The sequence below is a fragment of the Gossypium hirsutum genome, chromosome D02, assembly GCF_007990345.1.
Source record: "Gossypium hirsutum isolate 1008001.06 chromosome D02, Gossypium_hirsutum_v2.1, whole genome shotgun sequence".
NCBI lineage: Eukaryota > Viridiplantae > Streptophyta > Magnoliopsida > Malvales > Malvaceae > Gossypium > Gossypium hirsutum.
Genome location: NC_053438.1, coordinates 62,989,257 through 63,005,911, shown reverse-complemented (window position 1 = coordinate 63,005,911; position 16,655 = coordinate 62,989,257). Strand labels below are relative to the sequence as shown.

The 16,655-nt window shown below is 34.8% G+C and overlaps 1 protein-coding gene across 2 annotated transcripts; it reads right to left on the bottom strand.

The window, feature by feature from the left end:
• Nucleotides 1-700: 700 nt before the first annotated feature.
• On the bottom strand, nt 701-5,169 carry LOC107909583 (protein PTST homolog 2, chloroplastic). Of its 2 annotated transcripts, none has more exons than XM_016837171.2 (8): nt 4,335-5,169; nt 3,785-3,882; nt 3,280-3,456; nt 2,977-3,167; nt 2,255-2,400; nt 2,012-2,159; nt 1,266-1,334; nt 701-1,175 (listed from the first exon to the last, which is right to left on the bottom strand). In XM_016837171.2, the coding sequence occupies exons 1-8, from the start codon at nt 4,913-4,915 to the stop codon at nt 1,083-1,085; spliced, it is 1,503 nt and encodes a 500-aa protein (XP_016692660.2). In that variant the 5' UTR covers nt 4,916-5,169; the 3' UTR covers nt 701-1,082. The 2 variants fall into 2 exon arrangements, with proteins under 2 accessions (XP_016692660.2, XP_016692659.2); XM_016837170.2 differs by having other exon boundaries at nt 3,280-3,460; nt 3,717-3,882; nt 4,335-5,168.
• Nucleotides 5,170-16,655: the final 11,486 nt, after the last annotated feature.

Genomic DNA, 16,655 nt, shown 5'->3' with positions numbered 1-16,655 from the left:
ATTGGAAGCAAGAATACTTACCGATCTTTGATGGGATTTCAAAGGTTATCGATGATGAATTTAACGGTCAATGAAAGAACGGGTTTAATTGAGAATTGATTTTGATTCGGGTTTTTGAGAGATCAATTTCTAGCAATAAATGTAATTTTTTATGAAGAGAAAAAGGGGAATAAAAGAAAATGATGTATTTAAAAAGAAGAGAGGAGAAGTTCTAATTAGGGTTGAACAAGAAGTAGAAATCCACATGTAATTAAATAGTTAGGGTTTTAGAAATTTAAGGGGTTGAATGGTAAAATACCCTTTTTTCCAAAAATGAAAAAAAAGAAAAAGAAATGAGGGACTGAGTTTTAGTGTGATTCAAACCTAAGCGTAAGGGGAAAATTGATGCTTAACCAATTGGGATGCTGCCCATAATTGACATATTTCTACCATATTTAATAAATATGCTAGCTTAATTTTGTTCCTTAGTTGCTGAAAAAGAATAGAAGAAAATGAAAAGAGTAGAACTTAAACCTAACTGCAGGTCCAAAATATGCTTCAAGCACCTTTAAACTTTTGAAAACTCGTCAATGTCCATTACTCCATTCTCACAAATAATTCATTTATATTTTAACCTCTTTCTTCTCATAGGATTCAACCAACAAAGCAATATTATATTGATGATGTCGGATCTAAAAAATTAGTCTGTCCAAACCTGAAATAATCAAAATAAATTATACCTTTATTAAAGATTGAATTAAGGATAACTTCCAAAGTATCACAACCCACAAGAACTACAGAAAAAAAACATCATCTCGTCATTCGCATAGATGTTTACATTATCAACAAGGTAGAAAACGGAACATCCAAGGGAAAAAACCATATGGGAGAGTCATCCGATACGGTTGTGTTACATGGGTGTTATATGATATGATGCCCCTTTTAAAGAATCATTAGGAAGTATCACCTCCTACCAGGTCTATTCTACTTGTTTACAATAAGGAAAAATGAAAACCAAAACCAAAACCAAAAATCATCCGCATTTACTCCTATGTCCTACCTTTTTTGTGATGAATCTGCATGCCTATAGAAGTCTGGCCTCCTTATGTGATGAGAAGTAGATTATTCTCAAATCCGTTGTTAACAATAGGGCGCAAGGGATCAAGCTTCCATTCACCATCAACAATGAATTTAATCTACACAAGGTAATGGTGCTGAGCTATTATTCATCACACAAGTAAACATTAACAATTCTGAGTTGTAACAAAGTTAACAAAAATACACACCTCGTATTTTCCTGGATACAACTTCAACTGTAAAGAAAAAACACCCGTACTTGACTTCTCCATCTTTCTCTGAAAGATATTATTGCAATTAATAAGCTACCAAACAAAGAGTTACAAGCTAGTTAAATCACTAATTGTCACATGAGCAGGCTTAAATGCAGAATAACAAAAGGATTATCATAAAGTAACGAAGCTCCTCATGTATGAGAGCATATAGGGTGCACCGAGTAAGTAAAGAAAATGGGGCCCATTCTGCTTTAACAAAAGAAAGGGTCATTTGTATTAAAAAAAAAAAAGCAAGGGCCACAGTTTTCTTCATCACAAATGAAAGCTATGCCCAATCAAACTCTAGGATGTTCACTCCAATCCATAGGCATTCCCAGTTGTATTTATACAGGGAGCCTCACAGTTATGCCCATCAAACACTTATATCTCATTTGAACTGTAGTACATAACTAATGTGGGATTTACGGCTCCCCTTCAGAACCATGACATGATGCATGTATTTGAAGCATTCCAAAGTTAAAGGAATTCTAAGTCTAGACATGTAACAATCAAAGTCTATCAGCATAATTATGGATAGAACAAGCCTATAATATCAAAAGACATGCACAAAAGCAAAAACAGGTAGTTTATGTAACTGCTCTATCAACAAGACTCGAGACTTGCACTTCAATTAATGAATGCATTGATCAAGAAAAGTGTCATTATGAATTCACTACAGTTGGACTGAGGTGGGAGCAAACCTTGGTAGCCCACCCATCAAACGATCCTGCTAACAGCACCTCTGATCCCGAATTAGGCCATACTATGCAAGCAGTCCGAAGAAGTTGTAAAGCTCTACGAGCATCATCAATCCTTTTCTGTTTCTCTTCCACGGTCTTTTGTGCATCTCTGCCAAAGGATGAAAGGAATGTAGAAATGTGATTCTTTTGAAGTAAAGTAAGGTAGGTATCTTCTTAAACTAATAAGAGTAGGCTACTGCATACATTATTGCCAGTGTCATCTTCCCTTCTAAAACTGCCAACCTAGCCCGTAGTGATCGCAATTTGTCCTGGGCATTTGATATCTCATTTTCCTGGAACTCCGAAGCATCAGAAAGCTTATGGAAATTGTCAATGGAACTTTCATCACCCTAGGCATCATGATATCAGGGTTAAAAGTCAATCGATAACTCAAAATGAATGTATGGGGACAGCACATGTTGAAAAAATAAAGCTTCAATTCTCTTCATCTTTTCCTAAGCACTCCTCTAGGTTAAATTATGCCATAAACAAACAGATTTAAACAGGAAGATGACAAAAAAAAATCTCATAACTGAAAGTCATGATTACTGTACTGATCCCCCAGAAAGGGATTAAGAACATAAAAGTGCCATTCCTTGCACAGTCATAAATATCACTCGGTCACTCTTTCTTCCTTCAGAACATAAACCTGGAATAGAACTACCTGCCTCCACCTCCAACACTCTCCTTCTGTCCTCTGGTTTTTTGGTTTTGTTTTCCAATTCTTTCTCTTTGTATTTCAAAAGTAATAAATATGAAAGCAGGTCATATTTTACTTGTAAAGAAACCATCTTGAATTAAAAAAAAAAAAAAAACTGAATTGCAAAGAGAGCTATCCTGTCTTTCAATTACTAAAGGGAAGGCCATAAAAATACTTCAAATTCGGCTTCCTTTTAAAGAGACAGAGACAGAGATCATTTGCTCACCTCCCGTGATAGAACCTCATCAACATTAGACCTCAATGACTGCAGTACAGATGAAAGCTCCAACTTCAAGTGCTCAAGACGATCTTGTATTTCATTGTGATTAATATCTTTTCCAGAAGCACGTGACTCTTTTCTTCTGTCTAGTTCATTGGATTTATTTCTTATTTCAAGTGTCCCATATCCTGAAATATCTGTTTACCATTTCATTCCGTTCGAAAATTTCAGCAGTTGAACTAGTGCAAATAGATGCATATCATATCAAAATTTAAGACATGAAACAACAGAAAAAAACGGATGGACTACCTTCAAATTCCTTGCCAGCAATTCCTGCTCTTTGAAGGCTCCACTCTCTCCATGTTGGATTTCTTAAGCCATCAATGCCTGATAGAGGCTGGTCCTGAATAAACTTGGCCGTGGTATCATTGCCTAGGCCAGAACTGCCACTGAATGACATAAGTTTTCTTCTATGAGGACCACCAACTGTCTTTTACAACATAACAAATACAAAAAAGTTACAATTAGGATAAATTCCACACCAAGAGGCTGACGATAAAATGAAAACAAAAAGAATCAAGGTTAAAATGAGTGGGACAAAGATAACAGTTGGGGAGACATAATTGTCCTAAAAAAGTTTTAAAAAAAAAATCTTTTTTCATATAAAGTAAAATATGAAACCAAAATAAGCTGAAAAATTATACAGGGATGTAAGAAAGATTTCAAAACTAATAAACTCAATGTACCACATCTGTTGAGGCTTGGACAAGAGACTCTTCTTCAGTACAGTTAGTTTGGGGACAAGTATTGTCACCTTTGTCTCTGAAACCAATCCCAAAATTCACATTCCTTTCTCTCTCCAAGCGACTCAGAATACCCTCAACGCCACAATCATCCTTAGCTGCTACTTCTCTGAACAAACCAAAACTTTTGTCAAAAACCTACCCAGGACACAGAACTCCCAGGACTCCAGCATTCTCCCCTTTCCTCTAATTTCAAAAGGAGATAATTGGTTTGCAGGAAAAAGTATAAACTCATTCAAGGCAACACATTTATCTTAGCAGTTGTGTTTATATATCCCAAACATCACAAAAATATAAACAAAAGATTGATTCTTTTAACATCATAACGCAATCAATTTCAAATAATATCTCACAAGCAATATCAAGTCCAAGCAAATCACCTTTTACACAGCAATGAAAGATTAAACATTTGTAACAATTCGTTCTAAACACGGGAATGGTAAACTACAAAGAATAAATTTCAACAAGGCATTCGAATAACAAGTGCAATAACTAACTTTTCCACACAAGAAAAATAAAAATACATTAAGCAAATAAAATCCCAAGAATTAAAGATCTCACAGTGATCTACCAGACGAGGAGGTTGAGCTGGAAGAATTAACAGCCAAATAAGAAGCCCCACTAATTTCAGCTTCACTTTGAGCCCTTTCTTGAAAAGTCTGGTTATCCCATTTCTTCTCCTTCTCCAGAAGGTCCCAATCCTTAACACCAGCTTCTGGGAACCCTTTTTCTTGAAATCCATGTTCATCATCATCATCCAAGTCCCAGCCCATAGCAAGCCACCCTCCTTGTCTCTTAATCCCCTCAACCAGATCCATCCTCCCAGCATCAACCAGCTCTTTCTTGCTTGGAAAAGCCTCAGGTTTGTCACTATTTTTCATGAACTCCAATATATCTGCCTCCAATGCTAAATCCCCGTCGTTGTCCCACCCTTTCTTGCAACAACAAGACCACCAAGAAACCCTTTTCTTATCTTCCCCAAACACCAACCCGCGAACAAGATTCAGCTTCAGAGACACCGAATTCCCTTTGTTCCCTGGGTTAATCTCGCAGAAACAGGATGGGAAAACCCGAGCACGGAAGTGCGTTAAAAACGAATGAGGCGAGACAAAAGTATAGGTGGAGGAGGTGAAGGTGGCCATGATTCTGGCATTTCTCCAAACACTTGCTGACGGTAAAAAAGAAAAAGGAAACAGAAAACTAATTACAAAGATTCATCTTCAGGTATCTTAGGCGTGTAGAGAGGGAAGAGGGGGAAAGAAATGATAGGAAGAAATCAATAAAAGGAAAAGGGTAAAGGAGAGAGAGAGGGGGGATTAGGCAAGAAACGAACAATACTACCGAAAGGCGTAACCTTCATTTAATGCGGAGGTGGTGGAGCACCGTTTTAGTTGTATTTTGGGCGGGCAAATTTTCACTAATAATCAATACTTTTTACTACTTCAACTCCATTTTCTTTTAATTAATTCTTCCCCTTTTTTCGAAATTTTTGGGATGAAACATTTTCTTCTTTTCAAGTGGATCAAATATATTGTTAACCCTTTTCCCACATTGCTAATCTCTTAATATGCCATCATATATTGTGTATTTTTTTACTTAATAAGGACTAATTTGACCAGAATATTTATTTAGTTATATAATTTTATTTTTACACATAAGTATCAGATAAGTTTTATACTCATAAGTTGAATAAATTTTATTAATAAATTAATTTAATACAATAAATATTTTAATACAATTGGCATGCCAATAGGGTCATATGTAGAAATTAGTTTAGTTAGTTGTTGAGTAGTTAAGAATTAGTAATGACTTAGTTGCATGGTTAGGTAGCTAGCTAAGTAGTATAAATAGACATATTTTAATTTAATTCAGTGGTGAATGAAGATTTGGATGCATTCTTTACATGGCAAGTATTGTATCTTTGACATGCTATCAATCCCAAGTTTCGATCTTTCTCTTGGTCTCCATGGCTGATTTCTTCAATCTTGCTTATTTTTTCCTTGCAGGTTACTCGTTCGTATAAGGCCTGGTTGTTTTTTAGTGGACCTTGTTATTGGGCCATTCTGTTTTGCTTTTGGGTTTTCCTCTGATTTGTTTCATTTTCTTTCTTTTTGCGTTCTCAATAATGGCGTCGTTGTCTCTCAGCCATGGATTCTACAGTCATCAATTTCACACATCCTCTTTAACTGCATCCATCTGATATACCGGGAAGTCTGCTTGTTTCTCACCACCTAACTGGTCTCAAGAATTATAGCCTTTGGAGTTTTCAATGCGAATCATGTTGTTGGTGAAGAATAAATTAGGGTTTGTCAATGGAGATTGTGGTAGAGATGATTTTGATGTTTCTCTTCATCCCCAATGGGATCGCTGTAATGCAATTGTTCTTTCTTAGATTCTCAATATTGTCAATACTGAGCTTTCGGCAGGATTAGACTTTGCCTCAAGTGTAACACTTGTTTGGCAAGATTTGAGAGAACGTTTTAGTAAGATTGATGGTTCACAGATTTTTTTCCTCCATTGTGATATCGCTATGCTTACTTAGGGAGATTCTTCTGATTTTGCATACTTAACGCGGCTCAAGCTTTTGTGGGACAAGTATGCTGCGTTAGTTCCAATTTCTTCCTGCAATTGTGCGAATTCACAACAGAATTTGCAACATGTTCTTCAATAGTTCTTGTTTCAATTCTTAATGGGACTCAATGAGACATATTCTACAATTCACAGTCAGATTCTCCTTATGCAATTGCTTTCATCTGTTAATCAGACGTATTCTATGACTGTTCAAGAAGAATCACAGCGGAGCTACTTATCTAGCGTCTTGCCCATTTTGGATTCTACTGCTATGTTTTCAAATTCTTTTAGTGCTTTTGTTGCTCGTCGTGGTCAATTCAATAGGACATGTGATTACTATAAACTTAAAGGTCACAAGCATGAACAGTGTCATCGCCTTATTGGCTTTCCCCCTGATTTCAAATTTATAAAGCGTAAGAATGTGCAAGCAGTAATGATGGTCAATTCTAATACCCCTGATAGCTCCCCTCCTGATTCAGGATCGTTGAATTCTCCCATGCCAGCTCCTGTTTTCACCACTCAGCAATATAATCAAAATTTTGGTATACTGAATAAATGACCAATGTCTAAGTCTGCTACTGATCTTACAGGTATAGTTTCTCGATGTTTACCTGTTTCTGGTTCCCTTACTTGGATTTTGGACACTGGTGCGATAGATCATACGTTATCTAATCTTTAAAAATTGAATAACCCTGTTTCTTGTGCTTTCACTTCATAGTCTGTTCATCTTCTCGATGGTAAAACTCTCCCAATAACACATATTGGCTCTTTTTCTCTTGATTCTAATCACACTTTACATAATGTTCTATATGTGCCAAAATTTACTCATAATTTGTTTCTTGTTTCAAAATTAACCCACGCGTTACATTGTGCCAACATTTTCTATCCTGATTTCTAGCTTTTTTAGGATTTTTCCATTGAAAAGGTAATGGGGATTGATAGGAAACAAGGAGGTTTATATGTCTTTGAGTCATCTTGTTTGAATTCTAGTTTGTTTTAACAATGTACTTCTATTTCGCATATGTCATGTGCCGCTGTTTCACAATGTATGTCTTTTTCTGCTAATAATATTGCTACTCGGCATGCTCGTTTAGGCCATGCTTCTCTTTCAAAACTACATAAAATATCTTTGTTTCATAATACTAAGCGTGACACTAATTCTATTCATAATTGTTCTATTTGTCCTCTAGCAAAACAGTCTAGATTCTTTTTTTCCATTAGTTATTCCAGAGCTGATTTTCCTTTTCAACTTGTTCACATTGACTTATGAAGACCTTATAGAGTGTCTACACATAGTAGCCATCGCTTCTTTCTTACTATAGTTGATGATCACAGTAGAATATCTTGGGTGTACTTGTTGAAGCTTAAGTCTAATGTCGTTCTTTCCTTAAAGAAATTCTATTCTTTCATTCAAAACTAATTTAATACCAATGTCAAAATCATTCATAGTGACAATGGTTCTAAATTTTTTAATTCAGATTGTTTCACTCTTTTTTCTTTATTAGGAATTATTCATCAGAGTTCTTGTGTTCATACTCTACAACAAAATGGGGTTCCTAAGAGAAAACATAAACACTTTTTAGAAGTTACTAGAGCTCTCTATTTTCAATCTAAAGTCCTTGTTAAGTTTTGGGGAGAATGTGTTTTAATTGCTTGCTATCTCATCAATAGGCTTTCATCTGCTATTCTTCAATGAAAAATCCCATTTGAACTTTTTCACCACAAACAACCTTCTCTCTCTCAATTAGGAGTCTTTGGTTGTTTATGCAATGCTACTCAGCCTAATTATAGTGATAAATTCTCTCCTAAGACAATTCTTTCTGTTTCTATGGGTTATTCTTCTACTAAAAAAGGTTATCTTCTGTTTAGTTTAGAAACCAAAACTTTTTTGTCAACAAAGATGTTAATTTTCATGAAACCATCTTTCTTTTTCACTTTTCAATGACTTCCTCTAAAAGTTTTTTTCTTTCCCAACCATAGGTTCTTGATTCTGATTTTCTAGTTATTTCTCCTTCACCACAGTCCTCTGCTCCCCCACATAATCTTCCTTCTATTCCTAATTCCCCTACTTCAACAAGTATTTCTGTTCCACCTTTGTCTATTGTTTCTCCACCAGTCCAAGGTTTTAGGATGTCTTCTAAGGTCTTTCGACCTCCTATTTGGTTAAATGATTATGTTTCTTACCAATCTTCTTCTAGTTCAGGCCAGTATCCTATATATTCAAATATCTCTTATTCTCATTTACCTTCACATACTCAATTGTTCATTTCTTCTACATCCACTATGGTTGAACCTTGTACCTATTTTGACGCCATTCAGAATGGATTGTTGTGTCTCTGCCCCCAGGTAAAGTGCCCATTGACTGTAAATAGGTGTACAAAATCAAACACAAGGCTACTAGTGAGGTTGAAAGCTTTAAGACACGATTGGTTGTTAAAAGGTATAACCAGAAAGAAAGGATGGATTATGTTGATACCTTTTCTCCTGTTGCCAAACTTGTTACAATCAGAATTGTCCTAACTATTATTTCCATACACAATTGGCCCCTTTTTTCAGATGGATATATACAATGCCTTTCTTTAAAGTAATCTGAATGAAGAGGTTTACATGTATTTGCCAAAGGGTTTTTACTGTCAGGGGGAGACTAAGGTTTGTCGACTGCAAAAATCTATATATGGGCTAAAGCAAGCATCTAGGCAGTGGAACACGACGCTAATTGAAGCCTTGTTTTCTGGTAGATATATTCAAAGTAAGTATGATTACTCTCTATTTATAGAAAGACAGGGAATCAAGAAGGTAATCATGCTTATTTACGTTGAAGATTTGTTGTTAACTAGGAATGATGCTGTAATGATTGATGAATTGAAAAACATCTTGAATTCCAATTTCAAGATGAAAGATCTGGGAGAACTTAAGTATTTTCTTGGATTTGAGATACTAAGATCCAGGGAAGGAATTTTGCTGAGTCAGAGGAAGTATGCACTAGAACTTATTGAGGATACAGGTTTAAAGAGAGCCAAACCTACTATCACACCTATGAAACAAAATATGAAGCTTACCACATCAAAGTATGACACTAAGTTGCAGCAATATGATACTGATGAAATGTTAATTGAGGAGAAAAGAATCTTCCAGAGATTAATAGGAAGGTTGATTTCTTTTACTCATATGAGGTCAGACATCACATATGATGTGTATCATCTTAGTTAGTTTATGCAGAAACCAAAAAGATATCATCTAGAAGCTACACTTAGGGTGGTTAGATACATTAAAAAGGATCCAAGACAAGGAATATTATTGGCAGTTTCGAGTTCTAGTTAGTTGAATGCTTATTGTGATTCTGATTGGGCATCTTGTCCAATGACTAGAAGATCAATTACAGGCTTCTGTATTAAACTTGGGAATTCTTTGATATCCTCGAAATCAAAGAAACAAAACACCATAGCCAGATCATCTGCTGAAGTAGGATACAAAAGTATGGCAATAACAACAGCAGAAATTATTTGGCTGAAAGGATTGCTTATGGAATGTGGAGTTGAAGACCTGAAGCCAGCTAAACTTTATTGTGATAGTAAGGTGGCCTTACAGATTGCAGCAAACCTAGTGTTTCATGAAAGGACCAAACACATTGAAATTTATTGTCATTTCATAAGAGAGAAAGTATAGGAGGGAGTCATCCAAATCGAGTATGTAGTGTTAGCAAATCAATTAGCTGATATTATGACCAAAGCTTTGGGAATTCAACAACATGATTTTCTAATGTCTAAGTTGGATGTTAAAAATATTTTTCAACTGCCAATTTGATGGTTAGTTGTTGAGTAGTTAAGAATTAGTTATAGATTAGTTGCTTAGTTAGGTAGCTAGCTAAGTAGTATAAATAGACACATTATAATTTAATTCAGTGATGAATGAAGATTTTGATGTATTCTTTACATTGCAAGTATTATATCTTTAACATCATATGCGCTCTTGTGTACGAGATAGTTGATGATATAAAGATTCTGACAGGTTATTTTGAGATCTAGTATTTTTTACGGATCATTGAGTATTCATTGTCTCTGCAGAGACCTTGGTGTATGGAGGGATAGATTTGAATATGTTTAAACATATCAACCTACGGGTTTTGCACTTCGGTGCCTTGGTGTGGTGTACTTCACCCACATGTCTGAGTCTGTTTTACTAGGCTTTTAGTGGACAAAACGTTAAAATTGAACTTTGAAACGAAAAATAAAATGGAAATAATCGAATTTAATATGCTAAAAAGGTATGTAACTAAATGGTATTGGCATAGATTAATGACTTAAATGAAAGTATATGAAATAGTGATGGACCTATGAGAAATGGTGCAAATTGGTGATGTTTGAGTTTTGTTTATCATGTTAATGCCAATGAATACTTATGATTATTATGTACACTTTGTTGTGACCTAGAGTGTCATGTGCTAGCTAAATGTATTGTTGGGGATCAACTTGATTAAGCAACGAACAAATACAAAGTAACGGAAGAAATTAATAAATTGAACACACAAATTTAACATGGAAAAACCCCTCCAAAGAGGATAAAAAATCACAGGAAAAGATAATTTTACTATAATGGCAAAAGAACGAAGAGTACAAAAGATGGAGATAATAACTAAACCCCTATAACAGCCCATTTTCAATGAAATCAGAACAGTGGTTTTGGGACCACAAATTCGTGGTTGAAAAATTTATCTTATTATTATTTTATGGTCTACAGTATGATAGTGTTAACGTATAAAAATTTCGTTAAGAAATTTTACCGTTTGCTTGCTCAATTTGATAAAAAGAACTAAATCGCGTAAAGTGCAAAAGTTGAGTTCTAGTAGCTAATGGTATTAAATAGCTATAGAACTTTAAATTGGAGGTTCTTATATGGTAATTAGACCATAATAGTGATAGTGAAATATAATGACTCAGAATTTAGTGAAATAAATAATGTTTATAAATGTTAATTTTGTAATTTGGTTCATAATGATATAATAAGTTAAAACAAAATTAAAAAGCTTTCATCTTTCTTTTATTCTTCAACCAGATACTAAAGAGAGAAAGAAGCCATTGTTGTGCTTAACTTTTGGCCAAGCTTCCATTATCCATTTAGGTATGATTTTTGCCCCGTTTTTAATGATTTTTCTGCTTCCGAGATCGTTGTAGCTTAATCTAGCTAGCCCGGGGACTAATTTGTGAAATTGTTAAACTAGTAGGGTTTTACCATTGATGATTGTTCTTGAGTTTTGAAGTTTTATGATAGAAAATGAATAGTTGTTGTTAGATAAACAACTTTTGTAAAGGAATTTTTAGTGAAATTGTCAAATAGGGACTAAATTGAAAAATAGAGAATATTATGGGTGAAATTGTAAATTTATGATATATATGGGCTACTATTAGTATGTATAGAAATCGGCCAGGCTTGGGTAAGGGAAAAATTGAATGAAATTGTAAAGAAATTAAAAGTATAGGGGCAAAATGGTAATTTTACAAAAATATGTGTTGGACTAAATTGAATACGAAATATATTGAATTGAGTTAAATTTATCCGTATAGATCCAGCCAGACCTCGTACGGAGTTAGATCGAGTCAAAGAGAAAATCTCAAATTAATCGCCTCCGTATCTACGTGTACTCGTCATGGTAAGTTCGTGTAATTAAATTGTGTAATTATATGCTTTAATTGAATTATATGTATGATATTTGCATTATTTTCATATATGAATACTAATCGCATATCCGACGATGTACGACAATTATCAAGTCCCGTTTGAACTTTAGGAATTCGTAGGGTACAAATGACATATTATTAGGGTTACCAATTCTCAGCTCGAGAGAGCTTACCGATATTCAGCTCGCATGAGCTTACCAATATTCAGCTTGTATGAGCTTACCATTTACAGCTAGTAAGAGCATACCAATTCAAAGCTCGTATGAGCATACATGTATAGGAATTGATGGACTACAGTTCAGTACATCTTGTGTGTGCTACCTGAGTATCCAACGATATTCTAAATGGTTCAACGGGCACATTTCTGTTATGAGATTATATGAGTTCAGTACGAACTACTACAGGTATTTAGATGAAATACATGGAAATGATGTTATATGATATATTAATATATGAAATGTATGATACATGTATATGAAATTTGAATAATGGTTGAGTTCATCCATGTGTATTGGATATTATATGTGCTTTATATGGCTAACATGTTGGTGAATATGTGTTTAGGCTTTTGGCCAAATTGAGTTGGGATCTGCTATGTTTACTTACCTAAATTGTGATTAATTGGTAAGTTAAATTCTATGTTATATGAACTTACTAAGCTTCAATACTTACTATGTGTTATTTTCTGTGTTTTATAATGATTCAGAAGCTCGTTTGGGTTGGAAGCTTGTCGGAGATATATCACACTATCCATCAACTCTTTTGGTACTTTTAGTTGGTTACATTTTGGTTATAATCGCATGTATAGGTTGTTTTGGCTAATGATAGCCTATATGATTTGTTATGTTTATAGTCATTTGAGTTGGCTTGTGATTTGGTATATTTTGGTATGTATATATGTGGCCTTAACATGGTTGATGATGTGTTTGATATGTTTACATGATAAAAGGGTAAAATGATAACTAAGTGTACATTTTGTACTTGTGTTTTGTGATATGATGAATTGGTACCTTGCTTGTAAGGCATATATGTCTAAATCTGATAGTTTATGGAATGCATTTTGGTACCAAATGGTTGTGTTATGGTAAATAGATTACATGGTATGTTTTGGCATGAAATGATGCAAAATGGCTTGGTAAATTGTTGGCTTATTTGGTTAAATTGTATACATGAATATACATGTTTACATATTGTCATTTGAGGTGCCTAAGAGCATATTGGTTATATGTGAAAATACTACATGTTTAATGATTAATTTTGCTTGTTTTGGATGCTTGATTATAGCTTGTGTATGTGTGCATTTTTGGGTGTAGGTTGATGCCAAATTGGGTGAGAAAAATGACTTGTAAAATGGCCCATTTTTATCCACACGGGCAGAGACATGGGCGTGTGTCCCCTGTAGCTTTAAAAGGTTTGCAAGTCAAGCTGTTACACGGCCTAGCATACGGCCTGGCACACGGGCATGTGAGGTTACTTTGAAGGGTACACGGCCTAGCACAGGAGCGTGTGGCTTGGCCGTGTGACCAAGTCAGTGAGTTACACAGGCACGAACACAGACCGGGACACGGCCGCGTGTCGTTATTTTGAATGCCCACACGACCTAAGACACGGGCGTGTCTCTTAGTCGTGTGAGTCACATGGCCATGCCACACAGCCGTGTGACCCCTGCAACTTTGAAAAAATTTAATGTATTTCGAAAAATTCTCTGAGTTTCCAATTTAGTCCCAACTTGTTTCTAACGCTTATTTTGGGCCTCGAGGGCTTCTCTAAGGGCTAGTATGTATGATTTCGATTGATTTTTGACATGAATATTATATGATATGAAACGTTTGAAATTTTTGTCTGTTTGATCTGTAAACCTCGGTAATGCTCCGTAACCTTGTTCCGGCGATGGATATAGATTAAATGTGTTATAACCCCGAAACCTGAAAACAAAAAAACCTCAAAATGTAAACACAAAATTCTCCAAATGTATTATGAGTTCTAATCTTTTAATGAGTGTTTTTTCTAAGGTTGTAAAAGAGTTTATTTATAGGCTAAATTCGTAGGTTAAATAATAAAATAATTTAGACTAATCAGAGTTCGTCTGAAACAAATAAACAGAGTTTAATTGGGAGATTATCTCTTAAATTTGACTAAAATATGAGTCATACTCAATAAATCTCCACCTTGACTCGTATTTCCACAATGCCATCTTGTCCAAAGCCTGTCATGGGCCTATTTTGAACTATACAAGGAATTAACTATGTTGAATCTGTGCTTAGAAGCTGGAACACTTCTAACTTTTGACTTGTACACTGCCAAATCAAAACTAACTCGGGTCTGATTTTCACAAGCACAGTGCCCTAACTTTTCAAAATCTGTATCCAAAGAGAACCTCTATTCAACGAAACGGTCATAACTTTTTCCTTTCTATGATAAAGTTGCCTCCTCTCTAAATGAGTTGACATTGACTCTATAACAGACGAGGGACGTCTGATTTCACCGTCATTGTAGAATCTTCCAGTATATAAATACTGTCATTCCTTTTACCTTTTAACAAAATGAGAGCCCCACGAGACACCATAATGCCACTCAACTCGATGTTGATTCTGCAACTTTTCGAGTATAAAATACTCAAGGAGATGAGATTCTTTCTTAAATTAGGTACATACCGACATCTGAGAGTGTCCTAATTGTCCCATCGTGCATCCTAATTTTAAAAATACCAATACCGATTTCCTTACTGGAAGAATTGTTTCTCATGCGCACAACTCCATCTTCAACTAAACTGTATGTGTAGAACCATTCTCTATTGGGGCACATATGGAAAGAACATACTGAATCTACGATCCACTCGGACGTAAGCTCAAATTTATTGCTTATTGACAATAACAACAAATCATCGCCGCTTTCATCGGCCAAATTAGCACTAGCTATATCTTCCTCATTTCTCTCAGCAGCCATTTTATTTTGCAGTTTATAACAATCTATTTTGATGTGACATAACTTCTTATAATAGCGACACCTTTTGTCTCACATCTTTGATGCTACCAAAACGGAAGCTTGCCTATCTACCTTGTAATCAGAACCAAACTCATTATTAAGTTTGTCTTTACTTAACAAATTACCCTTCACAACCTCGAAGAAGAGTTTGTCTCTGCCATAAATGAGGGTATCCCTGAAAGACTTCTATGAAGAGGGTAAAGAGCACAATAATAGCATAGCCTGATCTTCATCGTTAATCTTATCCTCAACATTTTTTAAATCATTCAAAAGAGTAATAAATTGACTAATGTGATCTCTAAAAAGCTCACATTCGTTCATGCAAAGTGTAAATAGACGTTGTTTCAACATTAAATGATTAGCCAGAGACTTAGTTGCATAAAGAGTTTCTAACCTTTTCCACTAGGCGGATAAGGTTTTCTCCATCAATACCTCTTGCAATACCCTATTCACAATGCACAGCTAGATTGCAGACAGTGCCTTTTCATTAAGCTCTTCCCATTCTATCTGATCTAGATTCTCAGGCTTTTTCCCGATAATGACCTTTTTCAGGTCGGTCTAAACTAGAATTACCATCATTCGGAGTTTCCATAGATTGAAATTTGTGACACCTTCGAACTTCTCAATGTCAAACATTATTGTTTTCATCTCTAAACTGGCTAATCTACGAAAATTGAACTAACTCTTGATACCACTTGTTGGGGATTGACCCGATTAAGCAACGAATAAGTAAAACATAGCGAAAGAAAATACGAAATTGAACACGCAAATTTAACGTGGAAAAACCCCTTCAAAGAGGATAAAAATCACGGTAAAGATAATTTTACTATAATGGTAAAAGAACGAAGAGTACAAAAGATGGAGATAAAAACTAAACCCCAAAACTTGAAAATAAAAAACCCTCAAAACGTAAACACAAAATTCTCCAAAAGTGTTATGAGTTCTAATCTTTTAATAGGTGTTTTTCTAAGGTTATAAAAGAGCCTATTTATAGGCTAAATTCGTAGGTCAAATAATAATAAAATTATCTAGACTAATCAAAGTTTGACTAAAACAAATAAACATAGTTTAACTAGGAGATTATCTTTCAAATTTGACTGAAATATGAGTCATACTCAACATGTATGTCTAACTTTTGGTAGATAACATGCTCACCTATAAGCAATGTAAGTTTTGTAATTTCCATTTGAACTTACTAGGCATTGAATGTTTACCGAAGATTGTTTTCCTTGCATGTAGATCCTTAGATTGTAAAACTCACCAAGTCGGATCAGTTTGTTTTGTTTATTTTGAGTCATAATATTGTGACATGTATATAGGGTCTTTATTATGTAAGTGGTTATCTTTAGTTGTGAATGCCAATGTTGTATTTGTGGCTAAGGTTAAGTCTGTATGCTAAGTTTGATATATGACCTAGTTTTTGCTTAGTTTTGATCATGTTTGGTGCATTTTGGATCCATGATTTCAAGCTTGCATAAGCCATATATATTATAACTTTCAAAATGAAGTAACTTGGTATTTCAAGGTTGGTAAATGAACTGAATATTCCTAGATTATGATCATGTGTTTTTTGCCATTAGAGTGCTTAATTTTAAAAGTGTGTTAATATTTTGGCATATCTTGGCATGACATGATGCATTGTTGAAATCGT